General features: G+C 42.8%; 2 protein-coding genes across 2 annotated transcripts in view; one reads left to right on the forward strand and one right to left on the reverse strand.

Moving 5' to 3' along the window:
- Positions 1 to 869: 869 nt before the first annotated feature.
- ccn1 (cellular communication network factor 1) lies at positions 870 to 3,768 on the forward strand. The gene is made up of 5 exons (XM_079505142.1): positions 870 to 1,101; positions 1,289 to 1,511; positions 1,796 to 2,140; positions 2,269 to 2,471; positions 2,744 to 3,768. Exons 1-5 carry the CDS (start codon positions 1,054 to 1,056, stop codon positions 3,044 to 3,046), a joined length of 1,122 nt encoding a protein of 373 aa, XP_079361268.1. The 5' UTR covers positions 870 to 1,053; the 3' UTR covers positions 3,047 to 3,768.
- An 11,900-nt stretch (positions 3,769 to 15,668) lies between these two features.
- znhit6 (zinc finger HIT-type containing 6) overlaps positions 15,669 to 23,145 on the reverse strand; it is a 48,854-nt gene continuing 41,377 nt past the window's right edge. Inside the window, exons 9-10 of the mRNA XM_079505200.1 lie at positions 19,701 to 19,825; positions 15,669 to 16,557 (exon numbers count right to left, since the gene is read on the reverse strand). Of these exons, the coding sequence (XP_079361326.1) occupies positions 16,097 to 16,557; positions 19,701 to 19,825 (586 nt within the window). The 3' untranslated portion in view covers positions 15,669 to 16,096. The remainder of the gene's footprint in view (positions 16,558 to 19,700; positions 19,826 to 23,145) is intronic.

The following is a 23,145-nucleotide window of genomic DNA, read 5'->3' on the forward strand; positions in this document are numbered from 1 at the left end:
GTTGGCTGGCGAAGGGAGAAATATGTTAATAATGTAGGCTACTGCCATACCAAATATGGCGATATTGTTACGTCTAAGGTCTGCTGCGCATCTGGAAATACTTAGCTCTTCTGAATAAAGGGAATGGAAAGCCAGAAATAGACTCGGTTAAAACGTATTTCTCCCACTCTTAAGACGCGAGCAGAAAAACCTACAGCGAATGTGAATTTTCTGTAACAGCCCATTTAAAACCCAGACGTCATAGCCTACCATATGCAAATGAGTTGATTCAGCGTAGTTAAAATTAGTCTCACTGCCAGTGCCATACGATTACAGAGCCAGTCAAGGCAATTAAATTAGATCATGACGGCACTGGCACAATGACATAATATGCTATATGCTATAGTCTTATAGGCCTATCAAAACCTGCAATGTCAATATAGGGCACGGCTGGAGCATATAAGCCAATAAAGCCATATAGAACAAATATGACATAGATCCAGCCTACTGATATTAACTATTTATTATTCAATGCAAACATTAAGATGACAAAATGTCATGAAAACATTTAATCTATCCCCTCCAGAAAAAAGGGGAAAAAAAGTCTAAGCAATTTCAGCCCAACTGGTAATAGATTTGAAAAGAAAGATGTGAGAAATAATTAAGGGGAGTAGGGAGACGGAAAAGTGTGTTCAGATGGGATCCAGGGGGGAATTCATTTAAGAAAAAAAAACTTAGACAGGGTGGAGCTTCGTCTTGGATGGAAAACGCGCCAAGAAACATTCCTCACATAGTTTTGGAACAGTTCAGCAGGCAGCCAAGAACTACGTCAGCTTCCACTACGGTATATAAGAGAAGAGGTGCCCGGACTCAGGCAGACTGCAACTGCTACCAGGAGCTGGGACACTTTACTAAGGAGACGACTTAGAAAACAAACGAAAACCACCACTTCGATAAAGACGACTGACTGGAACACTATAGGATTCATCGGAAGACAACACTACCTTTCTGAAAGGGAATTGTGATAATATTTCTTGAGTAGCCTTACGAACGACAGAGCAAAAATTATCAACGATGATGATGCTTACTATCACCGTTATCTTCATCGGAAGTTTCAACTTGGTAAGTTATTGATTTATTTTACTCTTATTGACGGGTCGGTTTAATACAACTATATATTTGTTGTCAATTTACCTTTAATGATCGGAGAGTAGACTGAAGTAACATTAGTAGGCTATTTGTTGAGATTCTGTGTGCCGTGACTGGGAAAAGTGAGTCGTTTTTAACCGTGGGTTCTGATGTGGTTTAGGTCCTCTGTTACTCGTCCTGCCCCACCGTGTGTGAATGCCCGGTGGAGGTACCGAAGTGTGCGCCTGGCGTCAGCCTGGTGCTGGACGGCTGCGGCTGCTGTAAGGTCTGTGCGCGGCAGCTCAATGAGGACTGCAGCCTGCCCGAGCCCTGTGATCCAACCAAAGGACTGGAATGCAACTTTGGGGCCAGTTTCACTGCTACAATCCGTGGAATCTGCAGAGGTACGGATGAGGCTATTCCGGCTCCATATTTATGCACAATTCTTATACTGCTTCTGTTTCATTTTTTGGTTGAAGAGATTGAACTTAGCCTGTATGATTTAATACTGGAATGTAGATTAAAGTCTACTTTGAGAGCACAGAGCCCTCTGTGGAAAGTGACTCCTCAGACAGCATAAATAATTTCAGTTATTATATTATCTGGCTGCAAGTGATGTCTTCAGCAGACGTTTCTGTGTGAAGCAGGAAAGAATAACATTCCTTTCCTCTTTTTCCCTCTCCTGCAGCAAAGTCAGAGGGCAGACCATGTGAGTACAACAGCAGGATCTACCAGAATGGCGAGAGCTTCCAGCCCAACTGTAAACACCAGTGCACGTGCATTGATGGGGCAGTGGGCTGTGTCCCACTGTGCCCACAGGAGCTCTCCCTGCCCAACCTAGGATGTGCCAACCCCAGACTGGTCAAGGTTCCTGGCCAGTGCTGTGAGGAATGGGTGTGTGACGATGGCAAGGAGACAGACATCCTGGAGAAGATCTTTGGCAAAGACTTTTTCACAGATGAGTCAGAGAGAGACCTCACCAACAGGAACGAGCTCATCGCCATTGTCAAGGGTGGACTCAAGAATCTACCTGGTAAGGATGAAGCTCCCATTTTCATTTAATACATTTTTAAGCACTGCTTCACTTTCATTTATAATTAAAAAAAATATGTACAACCTTCCAAGTTGCTAACATGATGTTTCTTATTTTGTATATCACAGCTTACAGAACCCAGCCAGAGGGACACATGTTTGACAGTCAGAAGTGCATTGTCCAAACCACACCCTGGTCTCAGTGCTCCAAGACCTGTGGGACGGGCATCTCCACCAGAGTCACCAACAACAACAGTGACTGCAAGCTCATCAAAGAGACACGCATCTGTGAAGTGCGGCCATGCACGCAGTCACCTTATTCTAGTTTAAAGGTGAGCTTGAGCTGCCATGGCAATATACCATCAATAATATGATATATACATGACACATACATGACACACACACACACACACACACACACACACACACACACACACACACACACACACACACACACACACACACACACACACACACACACACACACACACACACACACACACACACACACACACACAATATAAATGTACTGTTATGTATCATCAGCAGACATCAGTGGATTACAAATTTGGCTAAATATTTCCCTGTTCTTGCTGTCCTCCAGAAAGGAAAGAAGTGTAGCAGAACCAAGAAGTCCAGCCAGCCAGTGAAGTTCACCTATGCTGGCTGCTCCAGCCTGAAGAAGTACAGGCCCAAGTACTGCGGGGCCTGTGTGGACGGACGCTGCTGCAGCCCCCATGACACCAGAACCATCCGTGTCAAGTTCCGCTGCGAGGACGGTGAGACCTTCAACAAGAACATCATGATGATCGAGTCCTGCAAGTGCACCTACAACTGTCCCCACGCCAACGAGGCCTCCTATCCCTTCTACCGCCTCTCCAATGACATCCACAAATTCAGAGACTGAGTGTGATTGGCTAGGAGTGACCCAAACCCCTGACAGATAGAGACGCAACATTTGACAGGCAGCCAGTGGTAGGCCATTCTAATGCAGGGGTGTTAATTGACCACCAATCAACTCCTTGTTGTAACTAGATTCCCAAGGAATTGTGGGCTTACATCATGAGGACTTAATGAAGTGCACTGTTTGCTGTGACTACATCAGCATTCTTAAGTAAGAATCGCTTCATATTATTGGAGCATACTAGGTAGCTTCGTTATGGAGCAACGTGTAATTAATATTTGTAAATGTAAAAGTTTGTCATCGGATATAAGTTCGCTATGTATATTTTGATCTTGAACATTAGATATGTCCCAAACCATAGACTTGTGTGTGTATATGTATGTATGTATGTATGCGCATACGCAACTTAAATTAGTATACAATCCTGTAATCTATGAACCAGACACTAAACATAACCCCTCGACTTGTTTAACAAGTGTGGGGTTACGTTACAACCTGATGTGGGCATTAGTGTTCATGTTTTGTGGCAGCTATGGAATTCCCTTACTTTATCAGAAAGACAAAGCGAAACATGTAAAAGAATGAATGAATGTTTTTATTATTGTTATTAATATTATTTATCAAAAAAATGTAGCTACTTTATTTGGATATTATGTGTCATACTGGAATAAATTGTAAAATGATTTAATTTTATATGTTACAAATAAAACTGATTTATTTATGAAATATAACACTGTCATTCTCACTTCATTCATTGCAGTCAATCTGAAGTCAAACAATTCAGTTTTACTTTGTGGCATAATGTAAACACATTACCATCCACACGCACAGAAGCAAGGAAAGGCCATTCAAAGTCAATATTTCCAGTGGAGAAAATACTTCAGTTATATCATACTGTAGACACAACAGATTCTCAGACAGACATTGTGTGTGGTGCTGGACTGTTCTTATATAACAGATCCTTGGAGACACTCCTGACTTCTTGTGCTTTGGAATGCCATTCTAAAGCTAGGTATGCTTTCACTTGATCTGGCTTAGGCATACACTTGACTAATTCTGGGAAGAAAAAAAGAAAAGATGAAGTCCAAGAGTAGCAATGCGTATGGGAGTATGCCAAGAATCTTAAGTGCTGTTCTCAATGGGCTAGGATTAGACACCATGCAATGGGGACAATGACTACGGTATTCCTATACAACGACTCACGAGTAGCCAACAATGACCGTATCCAGGGATAAGCTTTTACACAGAGAGGGACAGCAATACGAATTTGACCTAATTCATCAACAGCTGCCTTTTTGTTGTAAACAGACGTGTGAAGTATAGGGAGGGCTCCTGGCTCACTTCCATGTTCCAGTTTAGTAGGCATGAAGAAATATTATGAAGTAGGACTTGGGGTAAGGCAGGAAACGAGGGTGACAAAGCTGTCTCCATGGTCACACAGCCTTACAATTGTGTTCTGCAGCTGCAGAAAGAAAAAACTGCTGCTTGATGTCAAAGCCCTGCACCGTTATTTTTGTTTAATTTCTTATTTAGACTAATTTCTAAAGCACAGTTAACATTGTCCTTTGTATGCCAAAACAGTTCCATGACCCACAAGCCTGTGAAACTGATTTAATAATGGATTTGCTAGTGTAATTTATTTTGGAAAAGAAGACAGTATGAGTATTTCAGGAACAGTTTTAATCTGATGCTAGTGCTAAGCATTTAAGAGCCGTCCACCCATCCATCCCTTTAAAAGCAAAAAACCTAATGGCATTGATGATGCTTTGAGTTGAGATTATTAGAGCAGAACGAAGAGCAACAACTTGGGAAATACATACAGGGAAGGGTGTTTTTTGATCCAGGTAGAGGGAGCAGCTCAGGAATGCAGCAGTGGCTCAGAAAGCAGACATCCTGATGGGCGGCAGATGTTGGAAAATATTTCAGAGCAACATGTTCACTTTAGCCCGAGAAGCCTTTCTAAAAATACACAAACATTCCCAAGTCCTGTTTCTTTTTTTGCATCCGCAAAAAGCATTTTATATCCTTAAAAAAATGTATGAAAACCTATGTACAGTAGCTGAGACAGCAAGGCACTTCCCTGCAGAGTTCTGGTACAAAAATGCTTGGTGGAAATGAGTGTTAATCGTGTGCATTTAATGGGGGGTTGAAGAGGACACATTGCCTTTGATTGAGCTGCATACCACACAGGATGTGCCCACTGAGGTTTCGCAGAGTGCTCACATGAAAGACTTCTGAGGTTTACCTAATCATAAAGATGTGTGGCTTCACTTCTCAGTCTGGATTTACAGTCAAAACACTTCAAGGAGCTCCACTTTTTGCTTCTTTTACTCTCTATTGCTTCTTGAGGGAAAAAACAATACCACATCAGTCCTTCACCCTTTGTAAAGTGCAGTGTAATCAAACTGTCATTTGTCTTGTTAACTCAATGTTGTTAACTTGGTTATGTAACAGCATCTGGATATTATCTGAGCAGTCTTTACAGTCATACATAGCATATCTAAGCTTGTTGTATCACAACGATTTGAGGACCTAAAATCACATTATTGTGAGGGTCTGCTTAATACAAAATACAAACCTACACTCAGGACACAGACGCACACAAATGCACATGCAATCACTCACACAATTGTGTGTGCGCGTGCAATTACCATAAATCACTCAGTGTCTACCTCATTCCCTGTGCCCAAAGTATATTTATATGACAAATACGTTAGAATTAAGGCTTCATTAAGCATTACGTAATGTGGTGCACCCAGAAGCTTACAAGGTAGAGAGTGGTCATTACAGTATTCTGGAAGCTGTGGAGCACTGATGTCAACTGTTTTACAGCCCTCTTGCCTATAACATCCAGGCTAATATTCTGTTAGGAATGGTCAAAACCTAACCACTAAGTCCACACTTCCTCTAAAACAGAGCCATCTACTGGCCCTAGTAGCAACATGCAGGCTGTGTTTGGATTATTTCTGTCTTGAAGATACAATTCATTAGTCTGGTTATTATGGCCATGTATGAAAAAGGCGCCTGTGTGAGCATGCCTCTCCAGGTCAACATGCCAACATCAAATAGAGATCAATAAACCAATAAATCTGAAATGACAGACATTGATGTGCCTGGTGGTTGAGTTGGTTGCTCCGCAGATCATGCTGCATTGAGCTCCTTGAGAGAGTGAGGACCAGGTTTTGAATCTGACCCCCAGCTTGTCTCATGCTCTGGTAGGGGTAGTCTCTCTCTACCCTTGGTCTCTGTACACCAACCTCTGTCAAATACATAATTAAAATGCCTAAAATATATTTTACAAATAATACTGATATGTCATGCTGCATTGAGCTCCTTGAGAGAGTGAGGACCAGGTTTTGAATCTGACCCCCAGCTTGTCTCATGCTCTGGTAGTGGTACTCTCTCTCTACCCTTGGTCTCTGTACACCAACCTCTGTCAAATACAGCATTAAAATGCCTAAAATATATTTTACAAATAATACTGATAGGCATAACTATTCTGTGTGCATGAGTGGTCGAGTTTATCTGGAGTATTAAATATATATTAAATTAATATCCATAAGTATTTCCATGACATGGCATGAGGGCGAGGGAGGTGGAAAGAAAATGTTTGACTGAGAGATCGGAGGAAGAACAGAGGAATTGTCTGTTTAGTTGCAGTCCGTTTACTCAATCTGACACAGTTCAGCTGTGTGAAGTCAGTGACATTCAAGAAGGAAACGACAGCTAGTACAACCTCAAGAGTACAATGTCAAAGGTTGTTCAAATCAGCGGTCCTCAAACATTTTCATGTCAAGGAAAAACATTTGTGCATAAGAGCAGATTTATAAAATAGGGCCTTTCCTCATTTTTCTGGGGACCCCCTGGAACTCCCTCAAGGACCCCAGGGGTCCCTGGATCCCACTTTGATAACAAGTGCAACAAATCATACTGTATGCCATATTATATATGGCATACAAGGTGGTTTTCTTAACTGCAATCAACTTAGAATAATGCATTCCTTCTGTTTTTCTCCCAGCTTGTCGAGTATGGCTGAGGATTTTCATGCGTGTGACATAATGTCAACAAACACAGAGATGGGACTGTAAACGCTCCTAGTGACATCATCTTGCTTGCTTATAGCAGAATTTAAATCAAATGGGTTTCATGATGTCAGGGGGAATGGGATAGGGCAGGGTTGCACAAAATATTTCATGTCTAAGTGAATCATTCTGATTTACTGTAGAATGGGATTCTGACATCCAGTGGTGCCAAGATGCCTGTGGGAAACTGGGGCCAGGCCTGTTAAAACAGGGGTTCCCAAACATTTTCAGCCTGAGACCCAAAAGAGAAATTGGTATATCTCCCCAGGACCTAAACATACAAAAAGTGGTTAACAATAGTAGCATTATTTTCCCTGTATTTTATAAACAAACGTTTGTTAGGTATGTATGTCAGTGAAGTGACATACAATACATACAAGGATTATGATTATATGGTAATCTCAGGTAACTTTATACTCTAAGACCCATAGCACTAGCTATACAGCCATTATTATCGCATAATAGAACGTTGATAATCGCCAAAGGTTTCACAGCTGACTAACAAATACAATAATAGGCTACTAATTAAAGTACACCATTGTTCCTCATTTAGATGAACTTTTTGCTGTTTTCAAAATGCTTCGTAATATGGTCCTGACTCCTGTTAATGTCAACCTCTCAGTAATTAAAAGATTAAGGCTAGGCCATTTTAAATCTGATGGTGATTTGCATAACACATTATTTTCCCTCTACACTGCAGGAACATGTTCCTGTGGCATTCTCCCAACAGCTCTGAAGACACCATGAATGTCACCTTACTCCTAAATGTACAAGTAAACATTTACTTGTACAGTATATTGCCTAGTAAATCATTTGTCAATGATATTACCATCGGTGCTCATGCACATGTACTCAAAACACATATGCACAGAAAGGCTTGGTGACAGTGACGCAAGTCTGTTGAAACATCCGTCAGATCACCATCTGCAATTACATAAGAATAAGTGATGAACAGGCTTAAGGGAAAATCAGACTCACTTCTCTCCCAGGCTGCTGGGTTGTTAAGCCTGTCGCCACAGGGATGCTGGGTACTAGACTGTGATCATTTGTTCAAACAAACGAAGCGCTGATGGGAGAGGCGGTTGCGGATCTGTGGACATCTGTGGACCCTGCCCAACCGAGACGATGGTGGGGAGAAGCCCCAAAGGGATTCATATTTATTGTTTTTTTTCCTGAGCTGTTGTCACTGCAACACATTGAAAGACTGATGTTTTTCCTTTTTTTATTGCAGCTCAGAAACAGTGATCAGCAGCTGCAAATTGATGTGCAAGGAACACTGTTTTATAATGATTTAAGTTATTTGAAAACTTACTCTTGTTCTGATTCCAAAATGCAAAAGTTACTTCCTCTATTAGCTTTTGGCAAATCATGTCTTAATTTATGTTTATTGTGCTACATCAAAGACTGTTATTCTAAAACAAAACGTGACTTTAAAATGTATAATTTATTGCTCATGAACACAAAGAATAAATTATTTCTACCGTAATACATTTTCTTTCACAAGCTGTATTTCTGAATAGAGCTAGCCATTAATAGAGGATGCAGCTGTGTCTGCTCATTTTTCTAAGGACCTCAAAAAAGTGACATATTTTCCCACTACTGTCTCCTCCATGCTAGTTAATGCCTGGTTTCCACTATGTGGCCAAACAGGGCTTGTAAGGCCTTCATTACTCACTTTCACCCATGACAACTTTTCAGTGAATCTTTTCCATCTTGTTGCCTACAGAGATGCTTTGTCAACTGGGCAATGGTGGCAACTGGCAAGTGATGCTTTTGATCATGAATGGGCTTTATGACCTAGCCCCAGTATGGAAAAGTGGGGTACAAGTGGGAACTATGACTCAAGGGTTCAATTAGAATTAATGTCGTCTGCCAGCTGGCCTTGTCCCAGACTGCAACTAGATAAAGTGCCCCCCGGGGCACAGGTCTGCACCAGGGCAGGTCAGGTTGTGGCCTCCTAGTGGCGCTATAATAGGCCAATGTGAAAAGGGTGCCATTTCTTCTTACGCCTTGGATGGCAATTGGATGATTTGAGGTTGATCTTTTGGATGATTTTGTTCCAAAAATGTGTTTAGCAAAAATCCACCTGTTGGTGGCGCTATAACAGGCCAATGTGATCACCCCAGCCGGGGTGATCAAGTCCCGACTTACGTCCCAGTAGCTACCCTCGATCAGTCCCTTAGGGAAAAACCAGGGACACACAATCCGCTGCTCCAGAACTACTCTGCCGGTACTGGGCGGGCCATCCGGCGGGTAACGGGCGGGCCATCCGGCGGGTACCAGGCGGGCCATCCGGCGTGTGGAGGGACTAGGCACTGTGGGTTGACTCCTGGCCGGACACCTCCTACGTCTCACCAGGTCCTCTCCTGCTCTCACCAGGGTCACCTGCAGGACCTGTGCGTTGCACCAGATTCCCAGCACCAGACACTTCATTCGGGAGTGGTGGATTCCGCAGGCTCCACTAGCAAGGCGAAAGATTTCACGTAAATTGCACGCTGCGTTCATGATTTGAGGCTTTTTGTTCAAAACGGGCCAATCCTGCAAACTTTGAAAGTCAATGTTAGCCAAATAGGATGGAATATGAAATATCGGACAGATCCGGCTTGAACACATGACTATAGATAGATAGTGTGTAACGATTTGCGGGATTTTGGGACAGAATCTGGAGGAGTAATATAAAAAAATGTTTTTCAAAAGTCGGCCTCCTGGTGGCGCTATAACGGGCCGTTCTGGAAAATTTGGGGGAGAGGTTCATTGTTGGCATCCAGGGAGTGTGTGTGCAAAATTTGGTATCGACCGGGTTAACGGTTAGCGGTGCCGGAGATTAGCTGTACACAGACGGACGGACGGACACACACACACACACACACACACACGGACGGAGTGCAAAACATACTCTCTCCCCATGTCTTCGGCCTGTGGAGACAATTAAGTAAACATACACATTAATGCACGCTCACTCACATACCTTTATACATGCAGACAGAAATACAAAGACAACAGACATAAAGGCAGATCAAAGCTATAAGCGCGCGCGCGCGCGCGCACACGCACACGCACACACACACACACACACACACACACACACACACACACACACACACGCACGCCTGTGTACTGTCAACAGCTAAACAACTGCTGATAAGCCAAGTGGAATGTAGTCAAACACATGTGCTCACAGTCAGATGTTACATCATTGATTGGACTCTCTGCTTCTGGGATATGTCAAGGCTTCATTTATCAAGAGTCAGTTCTTTTTTTCTAAAGGTACAGCAATAAGCATCACAAGAAGACAGTGGTGCATTTATATAGCAATGGTGGTTGATGCTGGGTATGGGGTTAGGGTTTTAAAAACTAGGCGAGGGGTGCAGCCACTCAGCTGGCAGAGATAGGGGGACATAGCAACATGTAGTTATGTATTTTATTTGTGTTGCTCAATACTTATATTCATTAATGTAACAAAAAAACATGTATGTTTATGTGTTGGATTGGTGTACTTTATTTTCTTATTTTTTGTGCCCGTTTATTGTTATTTGTTTATGCCTGTACTCTCTCTCCCCTAAACCGAAATAATATATAAAAAAGTTTTTCATAATATTGGCCCTTTTTATATCTTACAAAAACAGTGTAATCAGATCAGGGTCCCATCTCAGATGTATGAGCTGCTCCAACAAATAGTGATTTCATTCTTCTAAAATTGTCACATGGTTTCATTTCAATGTTCAAATTATCCCATATTTCACCAAACATGGATTAGAGAAAACCTAGAAAAACTGAAAACAGATTTGTGTATCAGAACTAGTTTTTATTTATTTTCGTCTGTCTTTCCTTTCTCATTAATCATCTCACGACTCCTAAGATTTATCTGGTGACTCTTTGGATGGGCACAACCCCTAGCTTGGAAACCACTGGACTAAATTAGCCATCAAGCTCCACCGTCAGAAGCTACAAATAACATGCTGCTTAGCATTAACAATCTATAAATGATGACCAGACCAGTACTTTTACTTAAAGTTAATTGGTTTTACACTTTTTTCTGATACACTGCTGTGTTGGTACTTTCACTTACTTATGTAAAAGCACCAATAATAGAGTTCTTCAATGTCTGTTTAAGGTATTATGTTTTGTTTTTTCAATCCACCTCTGTTTAAAAGCTGATCATTTGTACCACATCACAACCCTACTCATTATCATAACTCTGAGTCACTGACTTCAAGTTAACCACATGAAGCTTGGCGTCCCTGAAATAGCATTGCGGTGTGAGGCTGTAGATTGGCTGTTTTCGGCAAAGCGATTTGGTGTGAAGGGAAAAAAGGAGGGAGAAACAGTGGTTATTATCAAAGTAAATCAAAATGATCTTTTCTAAGCATATTTGAAATGAAACTCAAGAACTTCAGCTGGGGCAGGAGAGAAACAGTGTGCATTCTGTAGCAAATCTCAGGGGGCATCAGCACAGCATGTGTTATAAAATCAGACCAGTCTGAACTGAGTGGTGCTGTACTGTACTTGTACTGTACAGCACTCTTACTGTACTCGTATTGTACTGTAGCACTCGTATTGTATTGTACTGTACTCGTACTGGACTTTTATTGTACTGTACTCATACTGGTACTGCAGCACAGATACTGTAGTCTGTACTGTAGGCCTACTGTACTGTACTAGTCGTACTGTACTTTACTACTTGTACTGTACTGTACTGTACTGTACAAGCCCTCCTCCCTGGCCTGTGTGTGTGTGTGTGAGAGAGACGCTGCTCAACAGTACCATCAAGCGGTATTGGCGCGGTACTTCCATGCTCAGACAGACATACACACACACACATTGTCATGCATATTATAGGAGTGGCTAGCACCACTCAAAAATGCCATTGACATTACATCTGTGTGGATAACAGGGAGAAAAGCACTTGGACAGAGACTCGCCTCGCTCCGTCTGGACTGTCAGATTGACAGAGGACAGGCCAAAATGGAACTAGTGAATCACTTCCTGTAAATTGCTTGCTGGGGACCGGTCTCCAAGGTGACTGCAGAGACTCATTTACAACACTGCCGGGTGGTTTTGTGCTAAACTGTGGCAGTGATGTCTGTCAGTCCTAAAGCAGAGGACCAAATAGCTCAATCCTACCATATCCCTGCCACATTCAAACCTTCACATGTTCTTCAAGGTAGTTATATTCAGTGAGGTAGGAAATATTAAGCAGAAATGTAACTAATTCAAACATGAAATATACATTGAAAAACACATTGATGCAGATGAAATGGGGTGGCCATAGCTGAGTGGGTAGAGAGGCCAATCAAAAGGTCACCAGTCCGACCCTAGGCTCACCCACTTACATCTCTAAATGTCCCTAAGAAAGATCTCTAACATCTCCACACCGAGTGCTCATCTGAGCAACACATCTGTTGGGGGATTGCAGAAAAAAAAAATCCCCTCAGGATCATACAATACTCTTTTGCATTTACAAAAGTATTTTGTAAATGCCCTAAAACAAAGCTCAACAGCTAACAACAATAACAATAACTTTATTATGAATTTGTTTTTATCATGCTTGTTAAATGACAGTCAATGTGCCTAATAAGAACCATGTGGATATACTACTGTTACTGTACAAGGCTTTGTGCTTCAGTACCTGCAAACATGAGTCTTATTCTGAATAAAGCCACCGCAGCAGAGCTGTGTCTCAAAGCAGGTCTCATAAAACAACAATTATGCACAATACAATTGAACTCTGCCCACCAAATCAAGGCTAATTACGGGCAAGCCAGCTTCAGAAATATCAAGGGGTAATTTAATGAAAGTGGAGGCATTATTTCCAATGCGTTGTTCCACACGCTAAAAACAGCACTGATTGCATTTTAACAGCAAACAGAAACAAAGGCACTGCTTTTTTGTGGTTTCATTGAGTAGTTTTATTGAGATAGAAAATTAAGAGTGCTGCTAAAATGAAAATGGGTGGTATTTCAACCCAGGCAAAGCTATGGGAAAAGAAGTAACAGATGTGTAAGAAACAGGAATTTTGCCAAGAGGGAGAGATGCACTGTGATCAAATTCATGACATCTGATTTCTTCAAACTATGTGCGCAGTGTACCCTGCTTTAATGAGCATTTTCCTCCATGCTGGATGGACAGTCTGCTTGAATGTTATATAACTGTTCCATTCCATTAAACAGCCACAAACCACCGCCACCTTACCCACAACCCTACCTGCCAATCTTGAGAGGTTAGTCTATTTTTACTGCTTTGTTTCCCTTCAGAAATAGCATGTCACGTCATCTGACGCCAGTAAACAATTGTAGAACGTTAATGGCCACCACTGGGTCCTGGCACACTAGTTGGCAGGACGAGGCCTCACACGGCAGCAACCTGGGGCGTCTCTGGCCCACAACTCCCTCCCTACAGACAGGAAGTTTCAGCAAGGGGGTGATTTGAGTGGAAATGAGAGGTGAAGCTGAAGGCAACCTTGTTGTACACACAAACCGTTGACAAATCTCTCGTTAGCTATGGAAAAATGTGTGTAAACAACTTACTTGCCCTCCCTTGTTAATTATACTATAAGGTACAATAAAAAGCTGCGGGAAATTGAATATTTATTGTCAGAAAACAATTTTGAGATACGCCAGCACTCCTTGCACACCAGGGCTTTTAATACTTTAGCTGAGGGACTGCAATTCAATGCTCGTCTATCAGGGTTGTTCTTCGAAGATAAGAAAAAACAATTGTACAACAAAAGCATTAGGGCCTCTGGGTGCTCCCTGGGAGCGGGGTGCACAGTGGGATGTGAGATCATCACCCCTCCCCATGCTTGTGTTAAAAATGCGTCACTACAGACTAGACATCAAAGCCAGCCCATCCATAGGGGTTAAACTTCCAAAGGGGTTAACGGAGGTTATAAAAACACACATACACAGAGAAGTCCCTAACAGTGAGTTACACTTTCAGTTATTATTACTGGCTCTCTGTCGCCGCAATAAACTAACATTACGTTAGACCAACAAGGCATATAGAGGCAGCGTATATGCACACAAAACCACATATGGGACCCGCTTCAAACGCGCCAGAAAGACTAGCAAACTCCACACTTTGGAGACAGTACAGCTTGTTAATTACATGATATATAAGACCATAAATGCAGCACAAGAAAAAACAAATGTGAATCACTGCCAAAGGAATTATGAAGACATGTGTTATTTTCTGTACGTATGGTATGAGCTAAGACTTGGTAATAGTCTCTCCTCTACACAATTGAGCAACTGTTTCAGCTTCATTAAGTGGGGGTGGTGGGGAAGGATACAGATGTTATCCCACACTCTTCAGTTAAAATATATAGCCAACAAGGGGAAACGTTTGCACATTTTAGAAATAACCAGGGATAAGCCATAGTCGCTTAATCCTATTCGGTGTCTGAATAGCGTCATTTAAATTTATTTTGTGACATGACCATGAATGATATAAAGTATAACCCAGTGTTAAGCATACACAGTAAATGATCATTGTTCATTTATCCATTGCACATTAACACTCCTCAGCCCAAGTGAGGGAGTTCAAGTATCTCAGGGCTTTGTTCTGGAGTGAAGGGAGGATGGATGGAGCTTGACAACAGCTGTAGAATCTGGCCAGCGGGATCAGGATTGCATTCGCTTTACCACACCGTTGTGATGAAAAGAGAGTTGAGCCATAAGGCAAAGCTCTTGATCTACCTGTCAATCTTCATTCCTACCCTCACCTATGGTCATTAAATATGGAATATAACGGAAAGAAGGAGACTGAGCATACAAGCTCCCCTGGCATCTCCCTTAGGGATGAGGTGAAAAGAAGCTCAGTCATTTGCAAGAGTCTGGAGTAGAGCCGCTGTTCCTTTTTGTAGAAAGCAGCCAGTTGAGACGGTTCAGGCATTTAGCAAGGATGCCTCCTGGTCGCCTCCCCGGGGAGGTTTTCCAGGCACGTCGACCAGCTGGCAGGAGGCTACAGGGCAGACCGAGAACCAGATGGTGGGATTAGATCTCCATGCTGGCCTAAGAACGCCTCAGGATCTCCCAGTGAGCTGGCTTACGCAGGGGCTCCACTGAGTGCCATGCGTCGCGTTGCGTAGTTTGGACGGCGTAAAAAATTAACCAGGGCGAATGGGTGACGCCGTCCAGACGGCGTCAAAACGCAACCGTCGGCAGTGGATCACCCTTCATTGATTAAAAAGGGAACATTCCCTGCATTGACGATGGCGCTATGCTGACGGACCTCCGATGGCTGCAGTGGAGCCCCGGTGTTGTGTGGTCAGGGAAAGGGAACTCTGGGATCCTCTGCTGGAGCAGCTACCTCTGGGACCTGACGGGGACTGCCCATAAGCCACAACTAATCCATGCTGTGGGTTAAACATCACCTGTGGCTTCTGAGGTGAGGGTTAGGTTAGGGTTTGGGATAGTGTTAGTAATGGTCCGACTAATGGGAGGTCGGACCAATGACATGTTTCTGACCTGACTTCGTTCGGATAAACGCCTTTAGATGGATGGATAGATTTCCAAAATCAAAGGGTTAAATGACAAACGTATATACAAAAGGATTTCTCAAAATGTTACTTTATTGAGGAAAGTGTCCACAGGATATATAATCTTAAACAAAACCTAAAGAAAATACTGCAATAACACCTTTGCATAATATAGTTGTCATCTGTAACCATCCAGACATATTTTTATAACATTATGTAGGGTCTGAAAAGGTTCTCAGCTTGTATTAAGCCTATTGTATACGGACAACAGATTGATTTATTGACTGCCTGACAGCAACATCTGTCTCTTCATTTCATTTCATTAAAGACATCTGCTGCGTGGCAATATCATTCCTATCCATTGGATTTATTGACTGGATTTTGTCATTGTGATGACTGGTATGAACTAACAGGCCCGCAAACCACTCTCTCTTCACAGTCTCCTCCTCCAGAGAGTGCTGAAGTTTTGCTGACCTCAGCACTCTCACCCAGTCACTCTATGACTGCCCCATTGTCACCAGCAGGAGCATTGTTATGCTCATCTACAGACCGGCCCTTATCATCATGCTTGCCATTACTAGAGGCATCATCGTCGACATTGTCTGCCAACTCACATTTAGTCCCCTTTGTATCAGAAACGACATTAGCATGCCGCGTGTCATTGTCACAAGCCACTCCACTCTTAATGGGGGAATCATCTACAGCATCGTTTACCACCTCTTCCTTGTCTTCATCATCACTGTCCGGGATCTCTCCATCCTCCATCTCATCTTCCTCTGCATCCCTCTTGGCTCTTTTAGGTTTTGGCGGTCCAAGTTCAGGACAGATCTCACTGCTTACTGCAGGGGTGCAAGGTTCTTGTTGGCATGGAGGGACTTGGGTCACTTCCCTCCTGGCTGGGGCTGCCCCGTGGCTCTTTGTCGTTAAAGTACTGTGGGCTGACACAGGTTCCACTGGAACAAACAATGTACATGGCAAGTGTGAGTGTACATGCCACGGAGTTATGCAAAAGCAGCAGTCTCACAAACTCAAAACATGTGTGACTAGTTTTTGTGTGCACTGTAGCAGGGTGGCAAACACGCATGGGCAAACACTGACATGCCCTGTAAAAGTCTCTGTGTTAATCTAAATGAGTACAAATTAACCTGATTAACCTTTGTGCATGCACACACATACACAGAGAGCACAGATAGACAATGGCGCTATGATTTGGCTTGAGTAAATCCAAAGAGTAAATGCATCTAATTGTCAATTTGCTAGTTTTTGTGGAATTATAAAATACATACAAAGATGCAACTTAATTGCTGTCAAATATATGAAATGAAGCCTATGAGATAAGTAAAGGTGGTGCAAGTCAAATTGTAAATTAAAATGTGTTAAATAGTTCTATATTCTGATAGTAATCATTGATAGAGAGTTTGTTCAATAACAGTGAACAAAAAAAATTCATACGTGATAGAAATTAAATTGGAAATAATTTAAAAAAACAAATAAAAGAGCATACATGACTGACAACGTAATATACAACCAACGGACGGTTTATCTGAATTTAACCAGTCCTATACACTGACACCACGCTAGACAGGAACGCCCAAAAACGTCACATCTGGTTTTAGCCTGGGGTAAGAATTTTCTATGGCTGCCAATGCAACTTGGTCCAATCCTTAATCACATACGGACAAACATCTATGCCGATGCTATCTAACTTGCGGAGGTAGCGTGCCTTGTCCACGGGCAACAGATCTTTCAATGTATGGCATTGCAAATACGCTTGATAATCGCTACTCTGCTCAATATTGTTTTTAAAATGCCGCAAATTGCATTGCAGTAAACGAGAGCAAATCACAACTTCCCCCGGGGGTGGGCGGAGTCACCGTTTGAGGCGCTGATTACGCGCCGTGGTGTCAGTGTATAGAGTTGCAAATACCCGTATGCAGAACTCACCAGGTAGTTAGGCTGGCAGAAAATCAAGTAATTTGGGGTACATTTATTTATTAAAACGTATTAAAAATTAAATTAAAGCATAAAAAGACTGATTTCCATTACTATAGGCAGAGGACAGAGCAAAAGATCTGTCCTCTAACCTGGTTAGTACCCCAGGAGCCTGCCAAAGCCGGCTCAAAATGTTTAATCTGTCTGATCAAAAGCTTATTGAAAATTATTGTCCAGGCGAAAAATTAATTTGTTTTGGCAGCAAGGGAAACTATCAAAGAATTGCTCTCCTGGGGCAAAGTGAGTGACATGAACAAAGAGTTAGCTGCATTCAGTCCTGAAATCGAAATCAAGATAGTGACCAACCACATGCAACATGTCTGGTGGTTGCTATGCCATCAAGACTATAGTTACTCTAGCTCAAAGGCTCCCTGGACGCCCAGCTAGTAGGTTCCGATTACTCTTTATCACCTCCTGCCCAGATCCCCCAGGCCACGGTATGTGGAATTATCAGCATATGATTAACAGTACGGCAAAGCAGCTTAGTGCGCTACGGCCTTATCATTGAAAACACACATACACAGGCACAGATTTTACCTTCTGTGCCATTCATCCCCTCGGATTTTGGCAATTTAATAATGAAGGCCCAGTGGGCTCTTTTGTGAGCATAGATCTGAGCTGGCACAAATAGCTGTAAGCTCCAGGGTCAGGGTGATAGGCGGTTGTCCTGTGAAATGGCTGGTAGACATCTCTGGACAATAACCACCTCAAACTGGAGGCTACATGAAGGCCGCTGGGCTCAAGCCCGGCTGCCCGACCAATAAAAGGAGAGGCAACACAGCTTTTCCCATCCTTTAGCAATTTCCCTCGGGGTAAATAAAGTTTCTATCTTCTTTCTGACATTTCACAACTCATGCTGTCACTGTTTGTTATGTCAGCCATCTTTGATCCTCTTTGGCTCTGGCTCCAGCTGAGATTGGCCTGGCGTGTGTGATGTTACGCAGGACACACTTGTTTCCTTCAGGGTAGTGTGTTGTCAGAGTGATAAATAAGGAACCAGGGAGCCTTAAAGCGGCTGTCAGAGACACCAGGACATGATACAATGCCTATGGAATTGGGGTTGGGGGGTGGGATGGCGTGGGGGTTGTCATTTTGAGGCTAAATGAGGATAGACTCATGTCATGTCTCCACCCTGCGAGAGATAAGCTCTTGAAAGTGCAAAAGCCCGGTTTATAGTTTGTCACACAACAGTGTTGCTCGTTGAACATAGCCGACCTATAAGCCTGACACGACATTGTCTTAAGATGGGGCATGCAAAGTATAACATATTTAAAAAATATTCAAACAATTAAAAAATGTAAGCAAACACTTTGCAGATACGTAAATCTGCTATTTTTGAGTAATCCCTGGACATTTGGACCTACAATGTTATTGGGGGTTAAAAGTGGTTAAGCGGGGGCACGGTGGCACAGTTGGTAGTGCTGTCGCCTCACAGCTAGAAGGTCCTGGGTTCGATTCCCGCTCGGGGCGCTGTGGGTGCTGGCGGCGTGTTTTCTCCTCCATCAGTGCCCATACCCGAGGCGGGGATGGCGAAAGGGCCTTTCTGTGTGGAGTTTGCATGTTCTCCCCGTGTCCCCTAGGGTAGGTACCCTCATAAAAAACATGCAGTAATCCTGGTCTCTAAACTGCCTCCCCCTGGCCAGCCGGGGCGCCTGATGGAGGGGAAAGGAACTGGTTGGAATAACGTGTTCCTTCCACGCGCTACGTCCAACCAGGGGAACTCCCCCTGGCAGGTGTAAAAGGAGCAACTTGGACACTCAGGCATGAAGGAAGCATGAGTTCAAGTCCGTTGCTCTCCCCATGTCCCCCATATATGGAGACTAGGTTAGCGGTAATAGCGGAGGGTGTGTAGAACCCAGGATCACATTAGATAATTGACACAGGGGTGAAAAATGGGTTACAAAAATCGTGGGATAAAAAAAAAAAAGGAAAAAAAAGTGGTTAAGCAAAATAAAATAGAAACATAAAATAAATTACACTTATCTATTTTAGATAAGCTAGATAGGCCAGTATAAATCAAGTTTTAGTAAGTGTTAGTCAAGAGTTAATAGATGAGTATCATCAACATAGAATTGCCTATGATGGTAGTCTGGAGTGTAGTTACCTGCTCCTTTCAATGGGTAGTCTGAGGAATGGTCTCTGAGAACAATGTGGAGCACCGGGTATTCAATCAGCGTTTTGTACCTCAGATTGTCCCTTAAGCTCTTCCCAAGGTCGAGCTCATGATACCTAGCATAGAAAAACAAGAAACAAGAACACCTTACAACAATGTATTTGACTGCGGACCCACGCTTCAAAGATATTCCACATTTACTCAAGATTAAAAAAATTGAATAGCAGATGTACAGTGTAACAGTGTATTAACTCTTAAAGTGTAAAAACGCAGGACTAAGGATTTTGCTGTACACAATCCTAGTTACAGAGGAAGTGCATTGTGTTGCCGTAAAGGTACTAGAGACTGGGCAAGTGGGCAGTAGCTCTAGTAGAGAAAAATGGCGCGTGGTGTTGACATTCTCTACTAATTGTATTCCCAGCAGCCTGCAGTGAGATGATGGCTGGGACTCTTTCGAGGATTGATGGAGATAAGAGTCATGGCTTGGCAGAGTCAAGACCATGCTTGGCGGAGCGTCTTCATCTCGGGGATGAAAACTGACTTCAGCCGAGAGTCAATAACATCTCTTAAAAACACGCAACAACACTTGAAGCACATTTGTCTCCACCACTCCATCATTCCTCTTCCTGCTACACTGAGATGACATCAGTTAGGTCTCGTCTCGGAGTAGTCCTGTCATGCATTAGGGGCGGTCATAAATCATGATGTTAAATAGTTAACAGTGCTCTAGGGGACATGGTTTGCCTCCACGCTTGACCAACTCAGACCATCCAGCTTAAAGTCTGTCATCACCAAAATCTGAGGCATGATACAGTTCTGATGTATGGGGAGCAGTGGAGGGGAGCACCAACCCCACCCCCCACTGACTGCTGAGCACACATGAGACAGGGACTGTGACATCCATCTTTTGTTTTGCTAAAAGCACAGATTCAGTGAGAACCAGGCGTACACCCACTACCCAAGCCAATCAAAGCACTGGGATGTAATGTGACATTTACAGGTCTTTACAACTGGGCCAGGTTCCAAGAAACTCTCCTCCCTCCCCCCAGAGAGAGAGAGCGATAGAAAAAAAAAAATGATTCTCTGGGGTGGGCAAAGGATCATCTCGCATAATCCCAAAAGTCAACAGTAATATCTGTTGGCATTTCCTGCAGGAAAGGATGAAGGAAAAAGATTCACATGGAGAAAGAGAGATACTCTGTGGGCTGGCATAGCTGAGAAATAGTTGAGCCACTTCTCAACACGGACAGAATAAAACTAAGCTACAGCACAGCTTAGTTTGAGTAGAGTTACTGTGCATGTGGAGTACAGGGCTCAACCCTTTTCATTTCAAGGACTCCCAGTTTGAAATGCATCAGGGCATGGACAACCATTTGATACAATTTTTAGTATTATTAATCTCTGGAGTCACCATCTACACTGAAAAATCCTCAATGTTTAGCTCGGAGGGTACTAACAAAATTGACCGGGGACCACCAGGAGTCCAAATGAACCCTTACGGGTACATCTGGTTCCATTTGACTCTCAGACTTATAGACCCGTAAGGGTCCATTTGGGCCCATGGTGGTATTCAAAATGGGCATACTGTTTGGTGTATTCCCATATGACAATATTGGCAAAAAGGTATGAATCGAGTGAGGGATTAAAACAAATCATGAAATACCGTATTGTGCCAAATATAAGACGACTCTGATTATAAGACGACCCCCATTTTTCAAGACTAATTTGTGGAAAAAGAACATTGAATGTCAAACAGTCTAATCCCCGATTATAATACGACCCAGTTTTTTAGGATATTTCCATTGGAAAAAAGCGTAGTCTTATATTCCAGAGGGGTTTAATAACAAAATGATCCAGGCCTATGGGCGATTAAGACATAAGGAATTCTTAATAGCAACTTAATAAGTTGCTAACCCATGATACATACTTGTCCCACACAACGATACTTCTGTCCCTCAAATGAACAGTTTGGATCTGGTCACCAGATCCCAGATACAAATATGTGGCATGCATTTCATTGTAAATTTTGTTTTTAATTTGTGTGACTAAACAAACAAACTAAAACAACAGTATTTGTAAACAACCCAGGAGGGTCTTGATGGTTAAACAGATTGCAGCTCCCTGTGGTGTGGATGGAACTGTAGATCTCTGGCCACTGCTACAGCACTGCTGGTTGGCTGGCCGGCTGGCTAGGATAGGAACACGCACACATCTGTTCTCTATATAGTGTTCTAGTGAATGAACACTATGAGCACAATGAAGACTGGCGTACTCTCCTGGGGTTTCCTATTGTTTTCCTGTCTACTCTGCTATCACTGATATATATTTGACTAGTGCCGTCTCTTCCCTTTGAGTGTCCCATGACCAGACAAAGTCCATGGATATGGCAGTCATTGGGTTCTCATACTTAATTTAAACTCGGTGTTACGATGGTGTTACACGCCAAACATAACAGATTAAATGTTGTGAGCTTGTTTATTGGCTATTTCTAGTGGTTGACACCGGCACGCAAAAAGTACACGTAGCGCAGCACACCGTTGAGTTAATAGATCAGATGTTAACTCAGTCTGTAGTCCCTTCCCTGCCGAGGTCTCCAAGTCGGATATTTTATTTTGAAGACACCAAAATTCACGACCTATGAACCGGAAGCAAAATTGGCTAGGCTAATATTAGCCGTGATTTTTGCTCAAAAAATGATCGCTGTTGTAGAAAAGTTCATAATGTACTGTACCTAGGGCAACATCATTATTTTTCGACCGGGGTCGAGATCATGGATTTCACAATACCACGGCAGACTTCCCAGTCGTTCATTTCCATCTTCAATTCCTGCTTACTGATGCACGTGTCCCTAGCGATGACATCAGGGAACGACAGTTTTCTACCTCTGGTCTGCTTTGAGGCAGGATTCCAGAGAAGGGAAGATATAACTTAATGATCAGCTCTGTAGCAGTGGCCAGCAAACTGTGCTGTCCGATCTTCTGGATCGGACTAGTGAAGAAACACGGGGAAGGTTGCCGTATATTAGAGAAGTTGATGGGTGGCTCTTCCAAGAGAGATTTTGCGCTCTCATTAGAAGGTGGGTGTAAGTGCCATCCAGCAGTTTCTCTAGGCCTGCATATCTCAGAAACTTTTCAGGGAAATAGTTTTTATGTTGGGATATTGTTTCATGGATTTCCTCTTATTCACATGTGCTTTTCTTGGCTTGCTGATTGCACATAGCCTACATGTTGAAGTATTCTTTTCCTTAGGCGGGACAGATCATCTTTCTGATACACAGAGGAGCAAGAAAGGACGAGAGTGGAAGGGGAGAAAATGATTTAGCCAGGTAAAAAGAAAGACAGTAGCGTTTAGCAATTACGCAATATGTCCTGCTGTTATAATTACCCAGCTGTTTTATGAACAATGTCTATAATAAGCTACACACTGCAAATATCAC

This window comes from Electrona antarctica (assembly GCF_951216825.1).
Source record: "Electrona antarctica genome assembly, chromosome: 7".
Classification (NCBI taxonomy): domain Eukaryota; kingdom Metazoa; phylum Chordata; class Actinopteri; order Myctophiformes; family Myctophidae; genus Electrona; species Electrona antarctica.

Coding starts and splice junctions, on each gene's coding strand:
- ccn1 (XM_079505142.1), top strand. CDS start 1,054: ATGATGATGCTTACTATCACCGTTATCTTCATCGGAAGTTTCAACTTG. Junction 1,102..1,288: donor TCATCGGAAGTTTCAACTTG/GTAAGTTATTGA, acceptor GATGTGGTTTAG/GTCCTCTGTTACTCGTCCTG. Junction 2,472..2,743: donor CACCTTATTCTAGTTTAAAG/GTGAGCTTGAGC, acceptor GCTGTCCTCCAG/AAAGGAAAGAAGTGTAGCAG.